Source organism: Ostrea edulis, chromosome 1 (assembly GCF_947568905.1).
Source record: "Ostrea edulis chromosome 1, xbOstEdul1.1, whole genome shotgun sequence".
Classification (NCBI taxonomy): domain Eukaryota; kingdom Metazoa; phylum Mollusca; class Bivalvia; order Ostreida; family Ostreidae; genus Ostrea; species Ostrea edulis.
In genome coordinates this window covers 4,359,738-4,381,014 of record NC_079164.1, presented here as the reverse complement: position 1 = coordinate 4,381,014, position 21,277 = coordinate 4,359,738, and the positions used below count along the sequence as shown (strand labels likewise).

General features: G+C 34.2%; 2 protein-coding genes across 5 annotated transcripts in view; one reads left to right on the top strand and one right to left on the bottom strand.

Moving 5' to 3' along the window:
* Positions 1-99: 99 nt before the first annotated feature.
* LOC125675041 (uncharacterized) lies at positions 100-4,598 on the bottom strand. Its single transcript, XM_048912517.2, has 7 exons — positions 4,460-4,598; positions 3,782-3,957; positions 3,178-3,320; positions 2,691-2,910; positions 2,333-2,526; positions 1,860-1,928; positions 100-1,643 (listed from the first exon to the last, which is right to left on the bottom strand). The coding sequence occupies exons 1-7, from the start codon at positions 4,558-4,560 to the stop codon at positions 993-995; spliced, it is 1,554 nt and encodes a 517-aa protein (XP_048768474.2). The 5' UTR covers positions 4,561-4,598; the 3' UTR covers positions 100-992.
* Positions 4,581-21,277, top strand: part of LOC125664393 (uncharacterized) — a 161,732-nt gene continuing 145,035 nt past the window's right edge. For 2 of the 4 annotated variants that reach the window (XM_056151057.1, XM_056151066.1), the window contains exons 1-10: positions 4,581-5,055; positions 7,335-7,427; positions 7,686-7,757; positions 8,685-8,724; positions 9,130-9,198; positions 10,116-10,184; positions 12,121-12,215; positions 15,543-15,653; positions 16,027-16,113; positions 17,072-17,185. In XM_056151057.1, coding sequence (XP_056007032.1) covers positions 4,761-5,055; positions 7,335-7,427; positions 7,686-7,757; positions 8,685-8,724; positions 9,130-9,198; positions 10,116-10,184; positions 12,121-12,215; positions 15,543-15,653; positions 16,027-16,113; positions 17,072-17,185 — 1,045 coding nt within the window. In that variant the 5' untranslated portion in view covers positions 4,581-4,760. The remainder of the gene's footprint in view (positions 5,056-7,334; positions 7,428-7,685; positions 7,758-8,684; positions 8,725-9,129; positions 9,199-10,115; positions 10,185-12,120; positions 12,216-15,542; positions 15,654-16,026; positions 16,114-17,071; positions 17,186-21,277) is intronic. The other 2 variants (XM_056151064.1, XM_056151063.1) reach the window with 1 other exon arrangement.

The following is a 21,277-nucleotide window of genomic DNA, read 5'->3' as shown; positions in this document are numbered from 1 at the left end:
TGGTCTGGCAAAACGTTTTAAAATTCTAAAGAATGAACTTAGTCACAGCAAAATTCAGCTTGGATCCCGAATCATTTATATCTGCTTTGTGCTAAGCAATTTTAGAAGGTCAATTGTAGATAAATTTGCATAAGTTGTGATGATATTAAAGCAAAAGAGGCTAAATGATGATGTGCAGTTTTAAACAGATTTTCTCAATTCATATCATTTCTTGTGAATTAATCACATTTTATGTTGATCAGTCCTCGACAATTGGTTTTATTGAATTCATACATATATGAATAATATATATATGAAGGTAGTGACACTAGCATTTACTTATCTAAATATAATTCATATAAGATATGCTTGTTAGCATTGTAAGATATTCACCATCATAAAATTTCTCTCTATTCTGATATTTACTCAGTTTGAAAATACTGATCCAAGCTATTGCCTTGGTTAATATTTTTAAATTTAGAATATATCACACCATATTGACATAATGAAAAGTCCAAAATTTCAGATTACATATTGGGGGCAATTTTATTAGGCAATCTGAAGTGTTCCCTGCAATACTTCACAACATGTAGTCAATTTTATGGAAATATATTGTTTCATTTGTAGCATACATTTAAGTAGTACAGAAGGAGGTGGTTTCAAAGTAAGGCCAATTCAACCTAATTAGTAGATTATCATCTGGGGTCAAAAAAAAAAAATGGGGCGGGTGGGAGAATATAATTTTGTAATTTTTATTTCCTGAGAATTTTTTTTTAATGAAAACAGGCATCACACAAAGTGTTAATCAAGTAAGGAATTCAAAGATTCCTTGGTAGAATATATATATATAAAACAACATTCTGTGACTTTAATCATTCACTCATGTCACTGGGAAGCAAGTTTGTTTGAAATCATAATTTTTGCATTAAAAAAATCGGGATGGGCCCTTTTTTGAGGGGCGGGCGGGGATGATAATATATCAATTAACTTTAATTGGCCTAATTTGCAATCATTTATAAATTTGAGGCAATGAAAGGTCTGTAATGTTTTGTATAAAACGACTCCAGTTTTGGTATAAGGCACATTTCACAGTATTCTCTGTTGATTTCAATAATTTCTACAAATAGTGACTTTAGTGTATACACAATAAAATAACAAAATTGTCTGCCACTTATATACAGTTGTCCCTGAATTTGATCATAGTAATTGGAAGATATTTTCAGCTTGATTTCCCCACCCACTACCTCTAAATAAGTGAAATATTCCATTGTGTTTGTGTTGATTTCTTGTTTCCGCCCTTTATAAGGACATTTCACCTCTATTATATATTTATCATCTATAACGCCATCTGGTGTTGCACCTAGAAATGGCATTTTTGAACAAATGAATAAACCATTCTCATGAACTCTTATGTTGTGGTTATCTTCAAACTTTTTGATTGCTTTTTTTTCATATGATTTTCCATGAGTGACTGCAGGGGTGGTGAGGCTCTTGATAGATATCAATGATTTACAAAGCTTCTGTTTGTTACGTCTGTCTGTCATTCTTGAAATCTGCCCAAAATTTGATGCTGTGATTCTCCACATTCTCTCTGCAAACCATCTCTTATTTGTAGGTTGTCCCCTTGTTTCTTTTTCAATACTTGCCACCTCTGATTCAGTTACCTGTGCAATGAAAGGGAGAAAAAATCTAGAAAAGGCTTTAATCATAAATCGTCATAATATATATGTCTGATCTTAGTTGATAGGTAATACATGAAGCTATTTTTTATATATAATTGATGTCATGTACTTATGTAGTTTTATACAGTTCTGCGGCAAGCAAAAATTCATTTAGCCATAAAGTCCCATCTCCAAATTATTTTATGATTTTGAAAGTACCTGTAATGCTTTATCCACCCAGTATTCTGTGAAAGGCAGTGATAAGTAGTGGTGGTCATGAATTGCAGACTGAAAATAAGTAAAATTTTATTATACTATATGAAAACTGTACACATTATATATACACATTATTTCAAAGATAAGATTAAGACTAGATAAACATGAAATGTAGGCAAAGTTATAGTTAGGTTTAAAAACATATTGGTCATATGCGAAGGTCAACAGAAACATGCAAAACCCAATGTGATATATTAAGTAATGGCAAAGTGAAATAAAAAAACAAGTCAAGGTCACAAATTTTGTGAGAAAGAAGAAAGATTTTATTTTACATATGAAGCCCCATCACTTGGCATTCAAAAGACAAACTGACCAAAAAGCTAAATGCCGTGATGTATTATTAATTACATTCAAGGTCACACTCCATGGTGAATCTAAATTAAATAAGTATTGACTTTTCAAAATTTGTAAGTCACCTTCAAATCTGCTCTCTCATAAAGATAACGAAATGCAATGTCTTCAGAAGTATTTGATGTATAGTTGATTAATAGGTTTCTGACCCGGTCTTGCATGCCCTCTACATTCCTAAACTTTTCTGGTCGTGGGTCATCCAAATGAACGGCTGATTTTCTCTTCCCAATTGTAATTTTTTCAACTTTGACTGGAGATCCTGAATGCATGAAAAAGAACATGAATTTGTTAATTGTACATCCCAATTTTATATAATATGACACATTGTATATATCAACAAAGATGGAAAAGTTGACTCAAATTTGAATTTTCTACTTTTATGTAATTATATGCTGTTGTCCATGCATATTTTTATATTCCAACCTTTATGGGATGCCTTTGGCTTGTTGAACATCATCAAATTTTCTGTACATGATTTCTGCACCGCCACTTCACCATTCTCAATAAAATTTTCAAGCATAATCATGCAAGCAGCTAGGTGCTTGCATGTACCATTTGGGCCTTTCCCTGCAGGGCATTCACAGTGTGAGTTTAGCACATCTCCAGATTCTTTCTCCAGCCTTAGTTTATAGCTGTATGTGACCTGTAATAACCTTTCAAATTAGACAGTGATTTCTTTGAAGTATTCAGTGATTTGGTTTGAAATATACATGTATATATTTTTTAAATGACGAAACTACACATATATGTACATGTTTTTCAGTGTCATACTGCTGACTACTTATTCATATACCCCGGAATATTTATTTGGAAATATCTACTAAAATATTCTTGATTAAAGCAAGAACTTGAAAAAGCGTATACCATGTTTAAATATCAAATTGCGTTGAATAAAATTTTTGATAATTACCTTATTTTTCATGGCTGCACTGACTATTCCAGTAAAAAATACATCATTTTCAATGATAACTGAGCATGCCAAAACTCTCTCGGATTGGTACAATAGTTCCCCATTCTTAACTGCCTTGATATCACATGCCGCTTCATTATCTCCTGAAATATGATATAGCATATATTTATTCATGACAAAAGTGAATCATAATACATGCATGTACAGCACAGGCACTTGTTTCTGTAAATAACTTATGTGTTATTATTAGTATACAGAGGTCATAAGTTATTTACAGAAACAAGTGCCTGTGCTGTACCGGGTGTATAAAATGATGTTTATTTAAGCATAACAATTTCTTCAAGGGTAAGGAAGGACCTCTCTCCTGAATTGAAAAAAAAGTATTTATTTTCCATAATTTTTGCATATGATATGCAGATAACCATGGACTTTATTTAACACTACCCCCCCCTCCCCCATAATTTAGCAACTACCACCTGTAAAAAAAAATTCAGATCTGTGTATGTTCATTTCACTAGTTATTTTATCATTTGCAAGGAATGAATTGAATGAGATATACTATGGAGAAAAACGAAAACTATCATTGCTTTCAATGCATAAATACCAGCAAGTCTATGGAGAAAATAGGCTTCTATCTGTTCCCTTGTAATAGAAGGTAGTAATTTCCTGTGCTCTGAATTGAGTTGTTGGAATCCTGTTGTAGGCCAGTTTACGTCCAAAGGATCTGGTAACAGAACAGGTGGCTGCTGGAAATTGGCATTTCTGTCATATGCTTCTAATCTGAAACGGGCAAATACATCATTCAAGATGATAGACTAAGAGTACATTACATACATGTATGTAGCATTTTAAGGAATGATGGGAACTTTATGACAAGTTTAACCTTTAAGACAGTAAATGTTCAGGTTTGATCCCCTGAAGATTTATGAATGCTGACAGAATATACAATAAAGGCTTTATATACAGAATGAGACTCAAGCATAGTCATGAACCTTTGAATACCCACCCCCCCAATCCCTTTGCTGTTGATTAAAATTCCTATATTGATGAATAAAACAAAGATTCTGATAACCCAAATATAGCAGCCAAAGAAGTATGTAGACCACACTCTGAGAAGTCAAGCAATATCCCGTGCGAATGTCTTTTTCGAGATGAAATGCGTACTAGTATGTAATCATACCAGATCTAGTTATCGTGACTATATGCTAACACAGTCTAACTTTACAGGTTTTTTTAAATGAAACTTTTCGGTAAAACAGCAGAAGAAAGAAGTTAAATGTACCGTCTAACTAAATCTATCTTCCTTCCTTGCGTCGTGGCGTTTCTACAGGCAAGCTCCTTCTTCAACTGCACCACCGTCAGTGCGAAATAGCGGTTCGCCATATTGTTTACATTTGATTCAAGCGTTCAGCTAACCACCGATAAAAATCAAGCGTCTGGGAGTGAACGTTTTCCATTGTGAAATGTTAATATCTTGTCTGCTGTATGAGATCTGTTTGAGGTTTTATTCATATTATTATACTATAAGCATTAAAGTGTTTTGACACTTCATGCATGGAGGTGCATTTGATGCATGAGCTGATATGAATATGTATTTCGACTTTCGATTTAGAATACTTTGGGAATTTCTAGTTCCTGGTTCGTATGGTGTGTCCAATATGATTGTTTTGGTGACGTTATTGTGTATCTTGAGTTTACATATTTCACAATGTGTATCCTTCAGATACACCACCACATCGTGTTTGGTGACTTATAAACTGGACAGAACAAACATGGATAAAATAACCTGCACGGGTGAACACGTGGTCAATCACTGCATTCCTGATGATCAACATAAGGAAATGGAAGTTTGTGTACAGTGGAAATGGATTACCCCAGGTACAAAATTAATAAATCTCAAGAACCATGATTAGTAAATCATGTAAATTATGATAAAGGTATCTTTCTCTATAACGTTATGTAAAAGTTTCATCGCACTTTCTATTTGTATGTCTAATGAATATATTGACCTCTCTTCAAATATGCAGATTTGAGGTTAAATACATTAAAATAGATAGTTGACAAGTCGAGAGTTTGCTTATGTCATATAAATATCAATTATAATTGTAAAGATAACGAAATGTAAAGATAGATAAAATTAATGCAAATGCTCTACTTTTGTTTTGTATCTACTTGGATATCCTGCATTAAACTTTCATTTAAAAAACAAAATATTGCTAATTGCCATTCAGGCCATCATTAAAAAAATTGTTTGGTGTACTCCGACCCACATTTTCAAGTCGGGTAGTTAGGTCGGTATTTAATTTTTTTTTTAATGTCATGAAAATCAGATTTACAAATTTACTGATATTTTCATTAAACACATAACGCTACCAGACAGAATAAAGTTTAAAAAATTAATTTTGTACACATTGTATATAATACACGTACATCTTCCAATAGCTTTTGAAATTTTCTCTGGACGTTTTGTATTCGTCACGGATGAGGACCTATACAGTTGTTAATAAATAAATCAATACCCCTTTTTATTACCATCGATTGGTTCTTCTATTTGTGGTTTGACATTCATAATAGTAATCACTTAAACACTTTAGTGTGATCCATGAATATCCAAGTGAACTACATGATGACGGCAATTTACAATCAGTTTTGATATTGCCCAATATAATTTTGATGCCGACTTCTCCGCATCGTTCAGTTTGTTGTGACGATCATGTTCCATTCGTGTGTCTCAGTTTAAGAGCAAAGTAAAAGTGTCTTTCACTTATTAAATCATCATAACATTTAAATAATCCCATATCAAAATATTATGCGTGCTTTTTCAGAAATATATATAGACCATCAAGTTGAACTTAGACTAGTGGTCCTCCATAATTTTGGTGCGCTATCTCACCTGATTTTTTATTTAAGTAACATGGTTTTCAAACTTTTGTACACAAATACGATCAAGCCTCGACAGGGGAGTTCGTAGCTTCTTCCTCCATCTTGTTAGTAGATAATGTGGTAATTTGGAGCAGGGATCCGGTATATTTGATCGTTCAGTGTTTGAAAAGTTTCCGGTATAACAAATGGTCATTATCAAAGTGAAAGTAGAACCGAAAGACGCCCAAAGAACATTTTGATACAGTGTAACGAAAATTCTGTAAACAACTAGCCTCCCCCCAAAGGCATCAAGTTTAAAACTAATTTGAAGAATGTCTACTTTCCAGGGAGCCAAAAGAATTTTAAAATTTCGAAGTGTGGAAAAAACGATTGGGTCGGGACAAATTTCACGCGTCGGTTGGAGTACATCAAACAAATCAATTTTTATTTTAAGCCTCCGTATGGCGCCGCGGTGGTCTAGAGGTAGAGCGTTTGCCCCGCATTCGGAGGGTCGTGGTTCGAGTCCCGGCCGCAACAGACCTAAGTCGTTAAAACAGGTAGTGACAGTTCCATCTCCAAGCGCTCGACATCAGCAGTGAATGTCACGGTCCTAGGAAATGATCTTAAAAACGGATGTCCTGTGTCACAGTAGATACGGCATGCTAAAGAGTCCTCCACATCTGCAAGGATAGACCTAATTTGAAGCCCTTCACCGGTCTTGGTTATGTCTCCATATGAGTGAAAAATTCTCGAGAGGGACGTTAAACAATATACAATCAATCATTGTATGTTGTTGATCTTGCATGGACAAGTGAATATAAAAAGCAATGACAAATGTCACAATTCCTATAAGGAATACAAAATTAAGAGAGAGGAAAATACGAATCCCTTTGACATACCAGAAATGGGATCAGGTGTATAGAAACGTTGTAACGATTTTATTTCGGTCAGCTCTATGTCTAGTCCTCTACCTATAAACACTTATACAGTCGCAGATTTAGACCAAAAGCGACATAGCAGATATATGTGTATCAATACAAATAAGTTGATGTTATAAGAGTTTCAACAGTCTTGAAAGTTGCATAATTAAAAATCAGCATTTTGCAAATGTTGTAATCGTTATAGTGATACCATCATTAAGTGTAATGCTGTGTGACGTGTTTCATATCAATTGTTATAGTAACACCATCATTAGGTTAAATGCTTTCGGACAATTTTTAGGACATTCTTTACATAATGCTTTTGACTACGGATCACTCTGTTTATTTGACCTTTTCACATTGACTTTCCTTTAGGTTACTGTCCATATTACGATAAGTTCTCGGATGTTATAAAAGAAGTGCGCTGTTCCTTCTACTGCCTGTGGAACGAGGATTTGCATGATGTTTGTGAGTTGGAAATTCATACATGTAAAACTGCATAGAAGTTTAAAAAAAACAACATTGCTGTATCTTAACAGTTGTGGATATTACAAATTGTATTAAAATTCACCATTTATACGGGTATTTAGTAATTTATATTCAACCTATTTAAAGACTATATCTTCCTGTCAGTTTGTTTATTCTCTTCATAACCGAATTTAAGTGTTTGTTTGACTACAGCTACATGTATTTGTGCAAACATTGTTTCGCTTCTTTATGTTAAAGGCACCTGTCCATCAAGACTGAATGATGATTCATGTGATAAGAAATGTAAAAAGGATTTTGGATCTGACAAATGTGAGTATTTTTGAACTGTTTGCTTTACGCTTATATCATATTTTTTAAGGTTAAGTTGTGCTGTTTGGAATTTGAGTAGCATCAGTTAACGTAACAAATACAGTGTGATTTACGGGGACATGTTTTATCGAATTGTTTTGTCTTATTTTATTAATGTTCCTTCGAAGGAATTTTAAGTTGTGTTGTATATAGAAGTGAAAATAACGATCAGTCCCATAAAGAATACAAAAATAAGAGTAGGGAACCACGGATCCATAGATAGGAACAGGTGCCCACAAGAAATAAGTATCCTTTGCTGACCAGCCAAACCCATCACGAGTCCTACATTTTTATGAGGGAAACGGAACAATCCTTAACCAAAATTAGCATGCAAAGACCGGCCCAACAACAGTTATTGGCATGAAACGTATCAGAAAGTATCCGACCCAAGAACAGGTTTGTATTTGTAAATCAGAAATTCATAACGACCACATAATTTGCAAAACGCGGACTGAAACGAGACCGACGAAACCTGGCAACACCAACCTACCACAAATTAATCAAGTCTATCGCTTCTACTTTGTATATTGTGAAACAGCGCATTGGACACATAAGAAATGTCCTAATTCGCTCCATATACAACATTGATTAGCAAGCTAAAAACCAGGAAGCATGTGATTGACCTGTTCGTGTCTTTGGTCATTTTAGTGCTCTCCCCCTCTCTACTGATTTGACAACAAATTACTCCATTTACCGATCAAGATATAGGACTTGCGGTTTGTGTGACGGGTCTTTGAAGGATGTTTGCTTCTAGACACCTGATTTCACCTCTGGTGTTTCTGGTGGTCCCTGTTTTCCCTTCTCTTAGTTTTGTATTCTTTATAGGATGTATGGATTTTGTCACTGTTCGTTATCTTCACTTCATGTATATGTGTTGTATATCTTTAGACATCCTTTGTGAGCCTGACAAAGTTTCTACTACAATAAGGTAAGTTTTGTATTGTACCTGTCTACTTCTGATTGCACATGTGCCGTGTAATTCTGTGTGCTTGCTATTGCCATTTTCAATCATTCTACTGATAACAGTATTGAAATGATGTTTTCATCGGCATAGTGCAGTGTAGTATAAATAATATGGTATCTTTAATTTGTTTCCAGTAAAGGTCAGATCGAGAGTTTTGTTACATTGATTATATCAATTGATGTTTAGTAGAAGAATGCAAACCAAAACTAATGTAAAAACTTGTCTGTCCTTCTATTGCAATTTGAAAATCCCGATGACTAAAGCGAAAATGATTCATGGTATTTTTTAAAAAGTCATAAACAGACAAATAAGGAAATATGATCTCGGAAGCTCTTGACTAATGCTCTCAGTGTATTCAAACCATTTCAGCCCAGCAACGCATATCAATTCTGGAGGACATGGATCAAGGGAATCGTCAGATTCGAAAATTAATGTCAGGTCAGTGTTAATAATGCACATCCCCGTGTTACTCAATGATAATAATGAAGAATGATTGTCTGCATGATTAGATGTTACTGAATGATTGTCTGCATGATTAGATGTTACTGAATGGTTGTCTGCATGATTAGATGTTACTGAATGATTGTCTACATGATTAGGTATTACTGAATGATTGTCTGCCTGATTAGGTGTTACTGAATGATTGTCTGCATGATTAGATGTTACTGAATGATTGTCTACATGATTAGGTATTACTGAATGATTGTCTGCCTGATTAGGTGTTACTGAATGATTGTCTACATGATTAGGTATTACTGAATGATTGTCTGCCTGATTAGGTGTAACTGAATGATTGTCTACATGATTAGGTATTACTGAATGATTGTCTGTATGATTAGGTGTTACTGAATGATTGTCTGCATGATTAGGTGTTACTGAATGATTGTCTGTATGATTAGGTGTTACTGAATGATTGTCTGTATGATTAGGTGTTACTGAATGATTGTCTGCATGATTAGGTGTTACTGAATGATAATAATAAGGTATGATTGTCCGTACGATGTAGTGCTTCAGAATGTCAGTAGAGAAGAATGAAAAGCAAAGGTTTAAAAAAGAGCATTGTGGTGAGTAAGTATCTGCTGAATGTATCTCAACATCAAATCAAACCAACGCTTCTGAAATAATTGTGTCAAATTTATGACGTCATTATCTCAACAAAATCACTGACTGGTGTATTTGTAGAATGATCGATATTTTCGCAAATGAATGCATTCTTAAATGAGGTTTCACACGAATGCAGAAACCTGTCTGTGTGAGATTAATAATTTTTAAAGAAGATATTTTAAATAGGCAAATACAGGTTTGCTGTTTATAAACATTCTTGGATACTAATGTGACTATTCAAATCATTTCAGCCCAACATTCAGTATTACTTCCGGGAGAAATGGTACAGAGAGTTCACCAGAATCACAGTTTAGTGGCAGGTTAGTGTTGATAAGCGTGTTAGCCATTGATAATAAAGGCTCTGCTAGGGTTACTAAATCACAATCGCCTGAACATATATGTTTATGTCGAGTTTAAAAGGTCACTTGCACATCACAGCGTGTTAGCAGTTGATAATAATGACTGTACGAGGGTTACTAAATTACAATTACCCGACCATATATGTTTATGTTGAGTTTAAAAGGTCACTTGCACGTCATAGTCCACAGTGCCTTGGTTAAAATTGAGACAGGTAAGATTTATAACAGTCAAAGACTGGTGAATGTAAATATCGTTTTAGGACATAGAAATTATAGATCTTTTAAAAGTTTTCAAAATTCATTTGAATTGAAAAGTGAAAACGTACCGTAACTAGTTATTCTTTGTCTATTTGAAAAGGAAGTTCTATCTGTACATGAACACATTAACTATTTCCCCCCCTATCTATGTATTTGATTCAAATTATAATGTAGTTTTCAGAAAATGTTTACTTTGCAGAATAATTTTTCTCAGACAAAATCGGGGTGACCCTACTGTGCATGCACTCGATACATATAGATCTAAAGTTTTAGGTACTGAGCATTTAAAGGCATACATGAAAGGTGAAGATAACGAACAGTGATCAATCTTATAACTCCTACAAGAAATACAAAATAGTTAGTTGGGCACATACGTACCCCTGGACACACCAGAGGTGGGATTAAGTACCTGAGAGGAGTAAGCATCCCTGTCGACCGGTCACACCCGCCGTGAGCCCTATATCCTGATCAGGTAAACGGAGTTATCCGCAGTCAAAATTAGTGTACCAAGAACTATTTAACAATCGGTATGAAACACGTCAGACACCATCTGACCCAATGATAGGTTGTATTGTCGAACTAGATCGTTATAACGAGCATTTATAGTTTAGATTTACAGAATTGTTTCACATGTATTATTATTATTATTAATGTATGGATTAGCTTTGGTCTAAACGTCCCGCTAATAAGTCGTGAAATACAATGTAACATTATAGTTTTATTTTTCAGTGCTATGTAATTGTACCGCTAATAAGTCGTGAAGTACAATGTAACATTATAGTTTTGATTTTCAGTGCTATGTAATTGTACCACTAATAAGTCGTGAAGTACAATGTAACATTATAGTTTTGATTTTCATTGCTATGTAATTGTACCACTAATAAGTCGTGAAGTACAATGTAACATTATAGTTTTGATTTTCAGTGCTATGTAATTGTACCGCTAATAAGTCGTGAAGTACAATGTAACACTATAGTTTTGATTTTCAGTGCTATGTAATTGTACCACTAATATGTCGTGAAGTACAATGTAACAATATAGTTTTGATTTTCAGTGCTATGTAATTGTACCACTAATAAGTCATGAAGTACAATGTAACATTATAGTTTTGATTTTCAGTGCTATGTAATTGTACCACTAATAAGTCGTGAAGTACAATGTAACATTATAGTTTTGATTTTCAGTGCTATGTAATTGTACCGCTAATAAGTCGTGAAGTACAATGTAACATTATAGTTTTGATTTTCAGTGCTATGTAATTGTACCACTAATAAGTCGTGAAGTACAATGTAGCATTATAGTTTTGTTTTTCAGTGCTATATAATTGTACCACTAATAAGTCGTGAAGTACAATGTAACACTATAGTTTTGATTTTCAGTGCTATGTAATTGTACCGCTAATGAGTTGTGAAGTACAATGTAACATTATAGTTTTGTTTTTCAGTGCTATGTAATTGTACCGCTAATAAGTCGTGAAATACAATGTAACATTATACTTTTAATTTTCAGTGCTATGTAATTGTACTGCTAATAAGTCGTGAAGTACAATGTAACATTATAGTTTTGATTTTCAGTGCTATGTAATTGTACCGCTAATAAGTCGTGAAGTACAATGTAACATTATAGTTTTGATTTTCAGTGCTGTAGGAATTACTCTTGGTGTAATCGTGCCGCTTATCCTGCTGGTTGTTGTTCCAGGAATTGTTCTGTTCAAGAAAAGACGTCAGACAGAAAGTATGTATGGAAGAGAGATTTTACAATCATCATTACTATCATATTTTACATTATGACCCCTAGGTCGAGGCCTCTGCTGGTGGACTGTTAGTCCCCGAGGGTCTCTACAGCCCAGTAGCTAAGTACTTCGTTACTAGCTTGAAAATACGGATGTATATTTAATTGCTGTTATAAAATTTAGAAATTCATTGCGAAATTAAGGATTATCCCCCTGATGCATAGCTCTTATCCGTAGACGAATTTGACTCCAGTTTTTTTGTTTTTCCCTATAATAGCTCTAAAACTTCATTGTTATTTCGAATTTCATATATTTCGGTTGAGCATCACTGAAGAGACATTATTTGTCAAAATGCGCCTCTGGTGCATCGAAATTGGTACCGTATAAGTTTTACATTATGCACACCCCTTATTCCACGCACAAGTACTCTGAAGTTGAGATAAGGTAAACATGCTGGGGTTCCTTATTGACAATATCTCCCTGGTGTTCTGTGATCAGGTCTTCCTACAGTCTGTTGGGGTTCCAAATTAGCACGAATTGTGCTCCTTTGTTAGCTGACCTGTTTCTATATTCATATGAAGCAGAATTTATTCAAAAACGTTTACGTGCGAAGAAAAAACTCTCTTCCTGTCACCTTCAATATGACATTAAGATATATCCACGACGTATTATTTATTAGCAATAATAGTAATTTTCATTCATATCTCGATTCAATATATCCCAATGAAATTGAAATTACAACCAAAAAAAAAAATCAAAAATCACAGAGTCTGCTTTATACTTACATATTTTATTGAAAGTGACATTAACGGCAGACTAACAACTCAACTTAATGATAAACGGGGTAATTTCAGTATCTCCACCGTCACTTTCCAATATTTATGTAGCAATATTCCATTATCACCTGCATGTGTAAAATCATCATTTCGCAAATTATATGGTCATAATAAAGATCTAGTTTACCAATACATTCTAGGATTTGGTCAAATACTGTCTGACGTGTTTCATCAGATTGTTTTGACACAATGATTTTGACTACGGATAACTCCGTTTACCTGATAAGATATAGTGTTCATGACGCGTGTGACCGGTTGACAGGGGATGCTTACTCCTCCTAGACACCTGATCCCACATCTGGTATATCCATGGGTCCGTGTTTGCTCAATGATAATTTTAAACGAGACTGTTGAAACCCGTGTACCATCAACTTGTTTGTCAGTAACCTGCTTTCATTTAAAAACTGATCATACGTAGAACAAACTCTTGCCTATCAAATCAGTTGAGAGATATAATTTCATGTGCAGGTGATAATGGAATATTCTACATAAATATGTGAAGTTGAGGATGGAAAATCTGAAGGCTGATCTCTTCTGAACATTATAAAGTAGAGAGTGTCACCTTTATCTCTCCAGAATTTGTGAGAAAAGAAATTGAGACCCAATATAACTCCATTCCTTTTTACAGCCTGCTTTTTGTGGGGTTTTTATTATTTGATTTACGTCGCATGGGGTGTAAACACAACTATCTACTCATGACGTAACAAAGCCAAGGCGAGCAGTCTTTACAAACTGATAGGAGAATTTTCACTTCAAATTCTATTTCAGTTGAAATTGATCATTTTGGCAGTCTAATTAGATTTGGATCCTTTTTTTAAAATGATTGTTTTTTGCATAAAAAATTAGCTTGATTAATGCATTCCGAGAGACGCTACTGTAAAACACAACTACTAAAGCTTACAGCTGTAAATATTTTAATACTTTAGCTCACTTGGGTCAAGGACTACAATTCAAAGTGAAGGTTATCATACCGATGAAATCCAAAACTCCTTTAAAACTAAGCATTTTTGAAATAATGTCCGAAGATCTAGTTCAGTTGTTCTTATAGTTTACATACTTAACTTATTTTTTTTTATGGGTAATATACCAAACGTTGCACACATCCTAAATTGTTAGGTTCTCGTTTTTTTTTTTTACACGAAAGGCTAAGTTTGGAGGGCGGAGAGGAAGAAAATGGAGGACATTAGTTTTTATTAATCAGAACTTCTTTCCTGTCCATGTAAATTATGTACTATGTTATTGGATAGTGTGTGAAACTAACTTTTTAATCCTGTAGACAATCATTATATTTCCTATAAACCACAACAAATTCCCATCAACCAACATAAAAACACAAACATTAGCACATGAAAACTAATAGCCGAAGATACACAATATATCATGGAAAACCTTGCAAATACATGTATTACAAACATTGATTCGTAAGCATTCTAAAAGAACAGTTAAGGCTCCAGAATGTTTGTACTCAGTGGGTCCCCAATCTTACAGAAGAAATCTCTGTGGGTTCCGGATTAGAATAAGTCCTCAGTACCCCTTGCTTGTTGTAAGAGGCGACTAAATGGGGCATTCCATCGGAGACTACAAACATTGATGTCACTTGTCACAGCAATTATGGCACAATAAGATCCCTCCCTGCTCAAAGGGAGTAAACACCGAGCATAGGACTAAATTTTGCAACCCTCCATAGGCAGTGGTGACGTCTCCATATGAGTGAAAGATTATCAAGGGGGACGTTAAACAATATATAATCAATCAAACCTGCGCAATTGTGCTCGAAAGCCGAAGAAAGTTCAAGATTTCATCGTCAATCAATCAATAGCTTCTGTAGACGTGTTTAATTCCACAGTTATGAGTTTTGTGGTTTATTCCATATACTAGGTAAAACATCCTGCTGAGTTGCGTGTGGCTTACATAATGGAAAACTTATACGGTACCAATATTGATGCATCAGATGCGCATTTCGACAAATAATGTCTTTTCAATGATGCTACCGAAATGTTTGAAATCCGAAATAACAATGAAGTTTTAGAGCTATTATAGCCAAAAACAGCGTGCCAAAAAAGGGTAGCTTAGTGTAGCTTAATACAAGCTTCAAGTCTGCTGGTATGGAATTCTGCAATTGTTTTGTGACCTCGGACATCGCAGAAATAAGTCCTCATGTAATAATGTACATTTATTGTTTATCGAACTTAAAATAACTGTTGATTAACTTTGGTAGACATCAGTAATATTCGGAAATGGTACATATTCAGCATATTGCGATGCTGTCTCCCCGACTGGTTGTGTTTTATTTTCACGTGAAACTGACAGAGCTCTGTATCAGATATTGGGGAAGTTTGAAACGGAGACAAGATTGTTTTTGCTGGCCCTGGAGTTTTACTATAACAGTTTCCATATTTCATTATAATATATGTTAGAAAACGAATTAATTTCTAATCATGTTTTGAAACCCGAAAACTTTCATACAATTCAATTTCACTTCATTTCTAACAGATACACGTCAGAGAGAGACAGCAGTGGAGAGGGGTGAAGGTAACCCCTTAATGGGTACAGAAACAAGATGTCTGGCGGAAAACGAACAGAACCAACAATTAATAGGAAAAGGTAATTCTAGTATTTATGTGTCCCATCCCCAATGCTCCTCTTCTACCCATTAGGATAGTTGTTTATAAATTTACATCAATTCTTCGGAATCACTAGTGCAAAACTTGAGCTCTTTGAGAAAAACTCCAGAGAAGTCCAGTTCTACAGCTACGGAATCAAGAGAAGCAAAAGAGACCAAAAAAGCAGATTTGTTCACGTACCAACCGTAAATGTTACAGAATATGAAATTAAGTGTGATTGCATAATCAACAAAGAACATTAACTATATATACTAGCTATTTACCGACATGCATAGATGTTTGTGCTAGGAGGTCTTTTTAAGCATGATTTTCTTTAATCATTGGTTGAAGCGCCTGTGTTTTACTCACTGCAGATGAGCGAACATCCACTGAAGATAAGAAATCGTCACCTCTCCTGGCAGAGAATAAAAACGAAAACCAGAGTGAAGGTCAGCTCGAAGGTAAGATTAGCATTTCTAATCTGTCTCCTTCTGTCCGTACCTCTGCACTTTCACATTTTAGACTATATTTCCTTATCCAGTAGTTTTATTTAGCTCACCTGAGGTGAAATGCCATGTGAGCTTTTCTGATCGCTTGTTGTCCGTCGTCTGTCTGTCCCTCTGTCCATCTGTAAACGTTTCACATTTTCGACTTCTTTTCCAGAACCACTTGGCCAATTTCATCTAACATTGGCAAAAACGGCCTTGGATTGAAGGACTTTCAAATTTATTCAAATTAAGGGTCATGTCCCCTTCAAAGATAATCATAAAAAATGCAACAAATAGGGTGGGGTCAATTAAAAATATTCTCAAGAACCACTGGGCCAGAGGAGCTGACATTTACATGAAAGCTTCCTAACATAGTGGATATTCAAGTTTATTAAAATCCTGGCTCTCCGTAGGTACATATAGATTGAGGCCACAATAGGGGATCAAAGTTTTACATACTAATATATAGATCAAATCTTTAAAAATCTTCTTCCAAAGAACCACTGGGCTAGAAAAGCTGAGATTTACATCAAAGCTTCCCGACTTAGTGCAGATTCAAGTTTGTTAAAATCATGCCCCCATCCCCACCCCCGGTGGTAGGATGAGGCCAAAATAAAGGATCGAAGTTTCACATACAAATATATCGGGAAAATCTTCAAAAATCTTCTCAAGAAACACTAGGTTAGGAAATTACAAATTTACATGAAAGCTTCCTGACATAGTGGAGATTCAAGTTTGTTAAAAGCATGACCCCTAGGGTAGGTTAGGGCCCCAATAGGGATGAAAGTTTTACATGCGAACATGTAGAGAAAATCTTCAGATGTGGGCCAAGGTCACTCAGGCAAGTGATGTGGCCCATGGGCCTCTTGTTTAACATATATAATTTTAACATGTAAAAGTGTGCCTTAAAAAATAATGTATATTTATACAGAGAATTCCATGAAGAATGAAAGGATCAGTGTATCTCAAAACTATGATTCACCTCAGAAGAATGAGTCATTCAAAACGCCACCTAGTACTCCAGCAGTTCATACAGAACCTGACAGTAAGTAAATGTAAATTGAAGAAATACAGATATCAATCTGCTTATTGTTGAGCAGTCTGCTGATTAGCTCTCCCAACAGCAAAACCAACAAGGAACCACATTATATTAGTTTTCTGTCTGTCTATCTGTCTGTCAAACTTAAATTTTGGTACTTCTTCACCATGCTTTGATTTAGGAAGTTGTTTGGTTTGTGATTTGCTGAGGTATGTTTACAGGTGAATTTGAAGTTTTGTCACAGTTGCCTTATCTTTTATCAGATTTATGGGACCTCGTTACTAGCTTGAAAATACGAATGTATATTTAATTGCTGTTATAAAATTTAGAAATTCATTTCAAAATTAAGGATTATCTCCCTCATGCATAGCTCTTATCTTTGGGCGAATTTGGCTCCACTTTTTTGGCACGCTGGTTTTGGCTATATTTGGCTCTGAAGCTTCATAGTTGTTTCGGATTTCAAACATTTCGGTTGAGCATCACTGAAGAGACATTATTTGTCGAAATGCGCATCTGGTGCATCAAAATTGGTACTGTATAAGTTTTACATACTGCGGTTTTCTAGTTTCTCTGTATCGATCTAATTTAGGAAACTGACATTTGAAGTATGGTTATCTAATAGGCTTTTATCATGCTTGGCTCTTTGGATTACAGTGTTAGAAGGAGTGTAAAAAAATTGCTATGACTGTGTATATAGATGATCTTGTTTTGTGCTACGTGAACTTCACTTTTAAGATATGGTTATCTAATAAGCTTTTTAGGTCACCCGAGTAAACTCAGGTGACCCATTGCAATTGGTTGTCGTCCGTCGTTGTGCATCGTGTGCCGTCCGTCGTCTGTCGTGCGTTAACAATTGAACATTTTTTACTTCTTGATAACTACCATTCCAATTCGTTTCAAATATGGTATGAAGTATCTTTGGGACAATGGGGACATAAACTATAAATGTCAGGTCTCCAGCACTCTTGGAGCCTTAGGGGCGGGGTAAAAACTGTCCTAAATTGACCATTTTTCAAAAATCTTCTTCTCAAGAACCGGGCATGGGTAAGAAAAATTAAATGCATGGTGATGGAGAGCAGGAGGGCCTCTACCAAAGTTTATATTTTTCATGAACCCCGGGGTAAGGGTACTGACCCAAGGGCGGGGTCAAACTTGGTATATAGTGTTTATGTGTAAATACTTAAATAACATCTTCTTTAGTGCTGTTGATAGTAAATTGAAACTAAATGGATAGAGCAGGTAGTGTTTTACCAAAATTGTAACTTTGATGATCCCCAGAGTAAGGGTTCTGACCCAAGGGTAGGGCCAAACTTAGTATATAGTATTTATGTGTAAGTTTGCTGATACTGTATACGATCTAAATGTATACTTAGGAATAGCAGAAAAGGATGCACAAAAATGGTGAATTTCAATTAAAACCCAGGATTATGACTTAAGGATGAGTCCAAATTAATCATATGTTTTGATGTTTTAATGTTAATACACCTATTATTTAGTTTTTCATCAGTTTATGCACGTTTGAAGGCAGTAAAGCTTTAAGAACACATCTTGTTTTATACTGTTGCTGAACAGTAGAATTTAGCTTAAATATTCAGAACAGGATTTTTTTCCAGATTCCATAGCCCAAGTAAGTAGTGATACTTTCCCGCTAGTATTAAGGTGACTAATAAGGCCTGTTGTCCTCTTGTTCAGATGATGTTTCACTTTCATCATGCTTTGCTTTTCCGATTACAGTATTTGAATGAATGTGAAAATGTTTGCTATATGACTGCGTAATATATAGCTGAACGTGTTTTGTGAAACGTGAACTTTACATCTCAATATTGGTCAGTAGACGTGCTTTAACAAAGATAATGTAATCAATGTTTCTGATAATTCACCCACTAGGCGTTGAAACATTTGTTTTACTTCTACTTTTTTTTAATTCTCTCTCAAGTGAGCTTTTCTGATCAAATCGTTTGTTTTGATTTGATGATTTTATCTTTTATGAAATGTACTTTGTTAATTGCCGAGTTAATAGGGATAGCAATCAGATAGCATGGCTATTGTTTCTGCTGAGAAATTTTGCGTCATACCCGGATGAATCTTCAAGCAGATTGAGTTATTGTCAATTATTGTGTTTTCTTTTAGTTTCTTTCTATGTATTCGATGGCATACGATTTTCAATTAAAGCACAGCATCACTATTTTTTTGTTTAACTTTACTTTTTTGTTATCTTCAAACTTTCCATATATAATGTAATTCTGTTTACTCGGAAAATATATGTTCATTTGTGGATTCGAACTGGGGCAACATATTTGCTTAAGGAACACGCAGTTTTAAATACACATATATAGGGGAATTCTTTAAAAATCTTCTTCTGAAAAATCACTGGACCAGAAAGGTATCATGTTCTTTTTACTTGGCTGTAGCATTAGTTGTCTATCCTTTTTATGTTGACTGTAGAATGCATATGAGTTACTTTTTCTTTCTCATGTACATGTTTATATAGAAAAAGCAATGGAGTTTTTATATATATACTTATATAGAATAAGAAATGCCATTTTTATTTCTATGAAAAATAACTTCACATAATTATATAATTATTTGCTATTGAATTTACACTATCATTTTCAAACACTTGCACATAAATGAGTATGCATTCAATAATTATTTGATAAAAAAATATGCCGTTAATTTCATTACAACCTTCTAAAATTTTACATATATATATATATATATATATATATATATATATATATATATATATATCAATCCAATGTTATTTATAACAATTGTTTTGATTGAACAAAAATAAAGCAAAGTGAGAATTTACACATCAATAAATCCAAAAACGCTATGTATACATACGCGACTGAAAACAAATAACATAGTGCGGGGAAACTATTCCAAAATTTTTAAATTGATGATACAGGGAGTGAATTGGAATCATAAGATGATAGAGGGAGTGAATTGGAATCATAAGAATCAAACATTCTTTTTGAAGAATATATGTGTAAACTCTGGATATGTTATTCATTTGTGCGTAAAATGTCCAGAGTTTACACATCGATAAATTCTTCTAAAGGAATGTTTAATCCTATAATAACAGAAGAGTTACCTCATTTACTTGAATAAACAAATCTAAACTGAAATAAATGTTTTGGCCTAAAATTTAATAACTACCAAATTGATTTTAATCACAATGATTAAAGGAAGTGAACATGAAAAAAAGAATATTTGTTGTATAATAAACTTAAAATACCTCCTGAAACTAAATAGTGTGACCTGAATCTATTTTGCTTGTTTCTATTACGAGATTTGATTAATTCAACACTCTAAGTTAAAGGTTTAAGGAGGTCATCCATTATTTCCCAGTATGCATCTGTTCTCCGACGTAGATGAGACACATTGCTGTTGTGTACTGGGTCACTATTATACAGCAGAAATTTATGGATTCATATTAGAATTGATGGATACGGTTTTGGAGCAAAAAGAATTGAAATCTAACTACAATGCATTACGAAAAAGAAGAAAACACTCCCACAAAATATCTCCAGTTCCCCCAACTTCCGAACTTACTCAGAAGCACTAGTACTGTTATATTTCAAGATTCCAAATCAATTAATTTTATTAGATTTTAAAAAATATCTGGAGATAATTAAGGTAACTGTTTCATAAAAGTTCTGCAATATAGGCATATGAATTATATATTTTATAATAATTGATGTACATGGACCACAGATAAATTTCGGAGATATCAATTTACAGTTATATTATTTATTTACAATAATAAACATTACTTATTCAGAATTTGTATCAAAGTCTGAGGTTTCAAGAAATCCTTTATAATTGCAGTGCTCTTTAGGAAATGCCCCCTTAATTTATGTCACAAAAAATGAGGGTAGATTAAAACTACTCTGATTTCCCCCCAAGAGGCTGACCGTGTCTGACCTAGTCAATAAACTGTCTGTATGCCATAAATCTTGATAATATGTCTGCAACAGAATTGTTACTGTATTCTATCACGCGTGTGTATGTAATTGGAGATTTTTTTTTACACACAAATGCCATGTTATGTTTAGACTTTAATACATGTGAATACAGAAGGTATTGTTC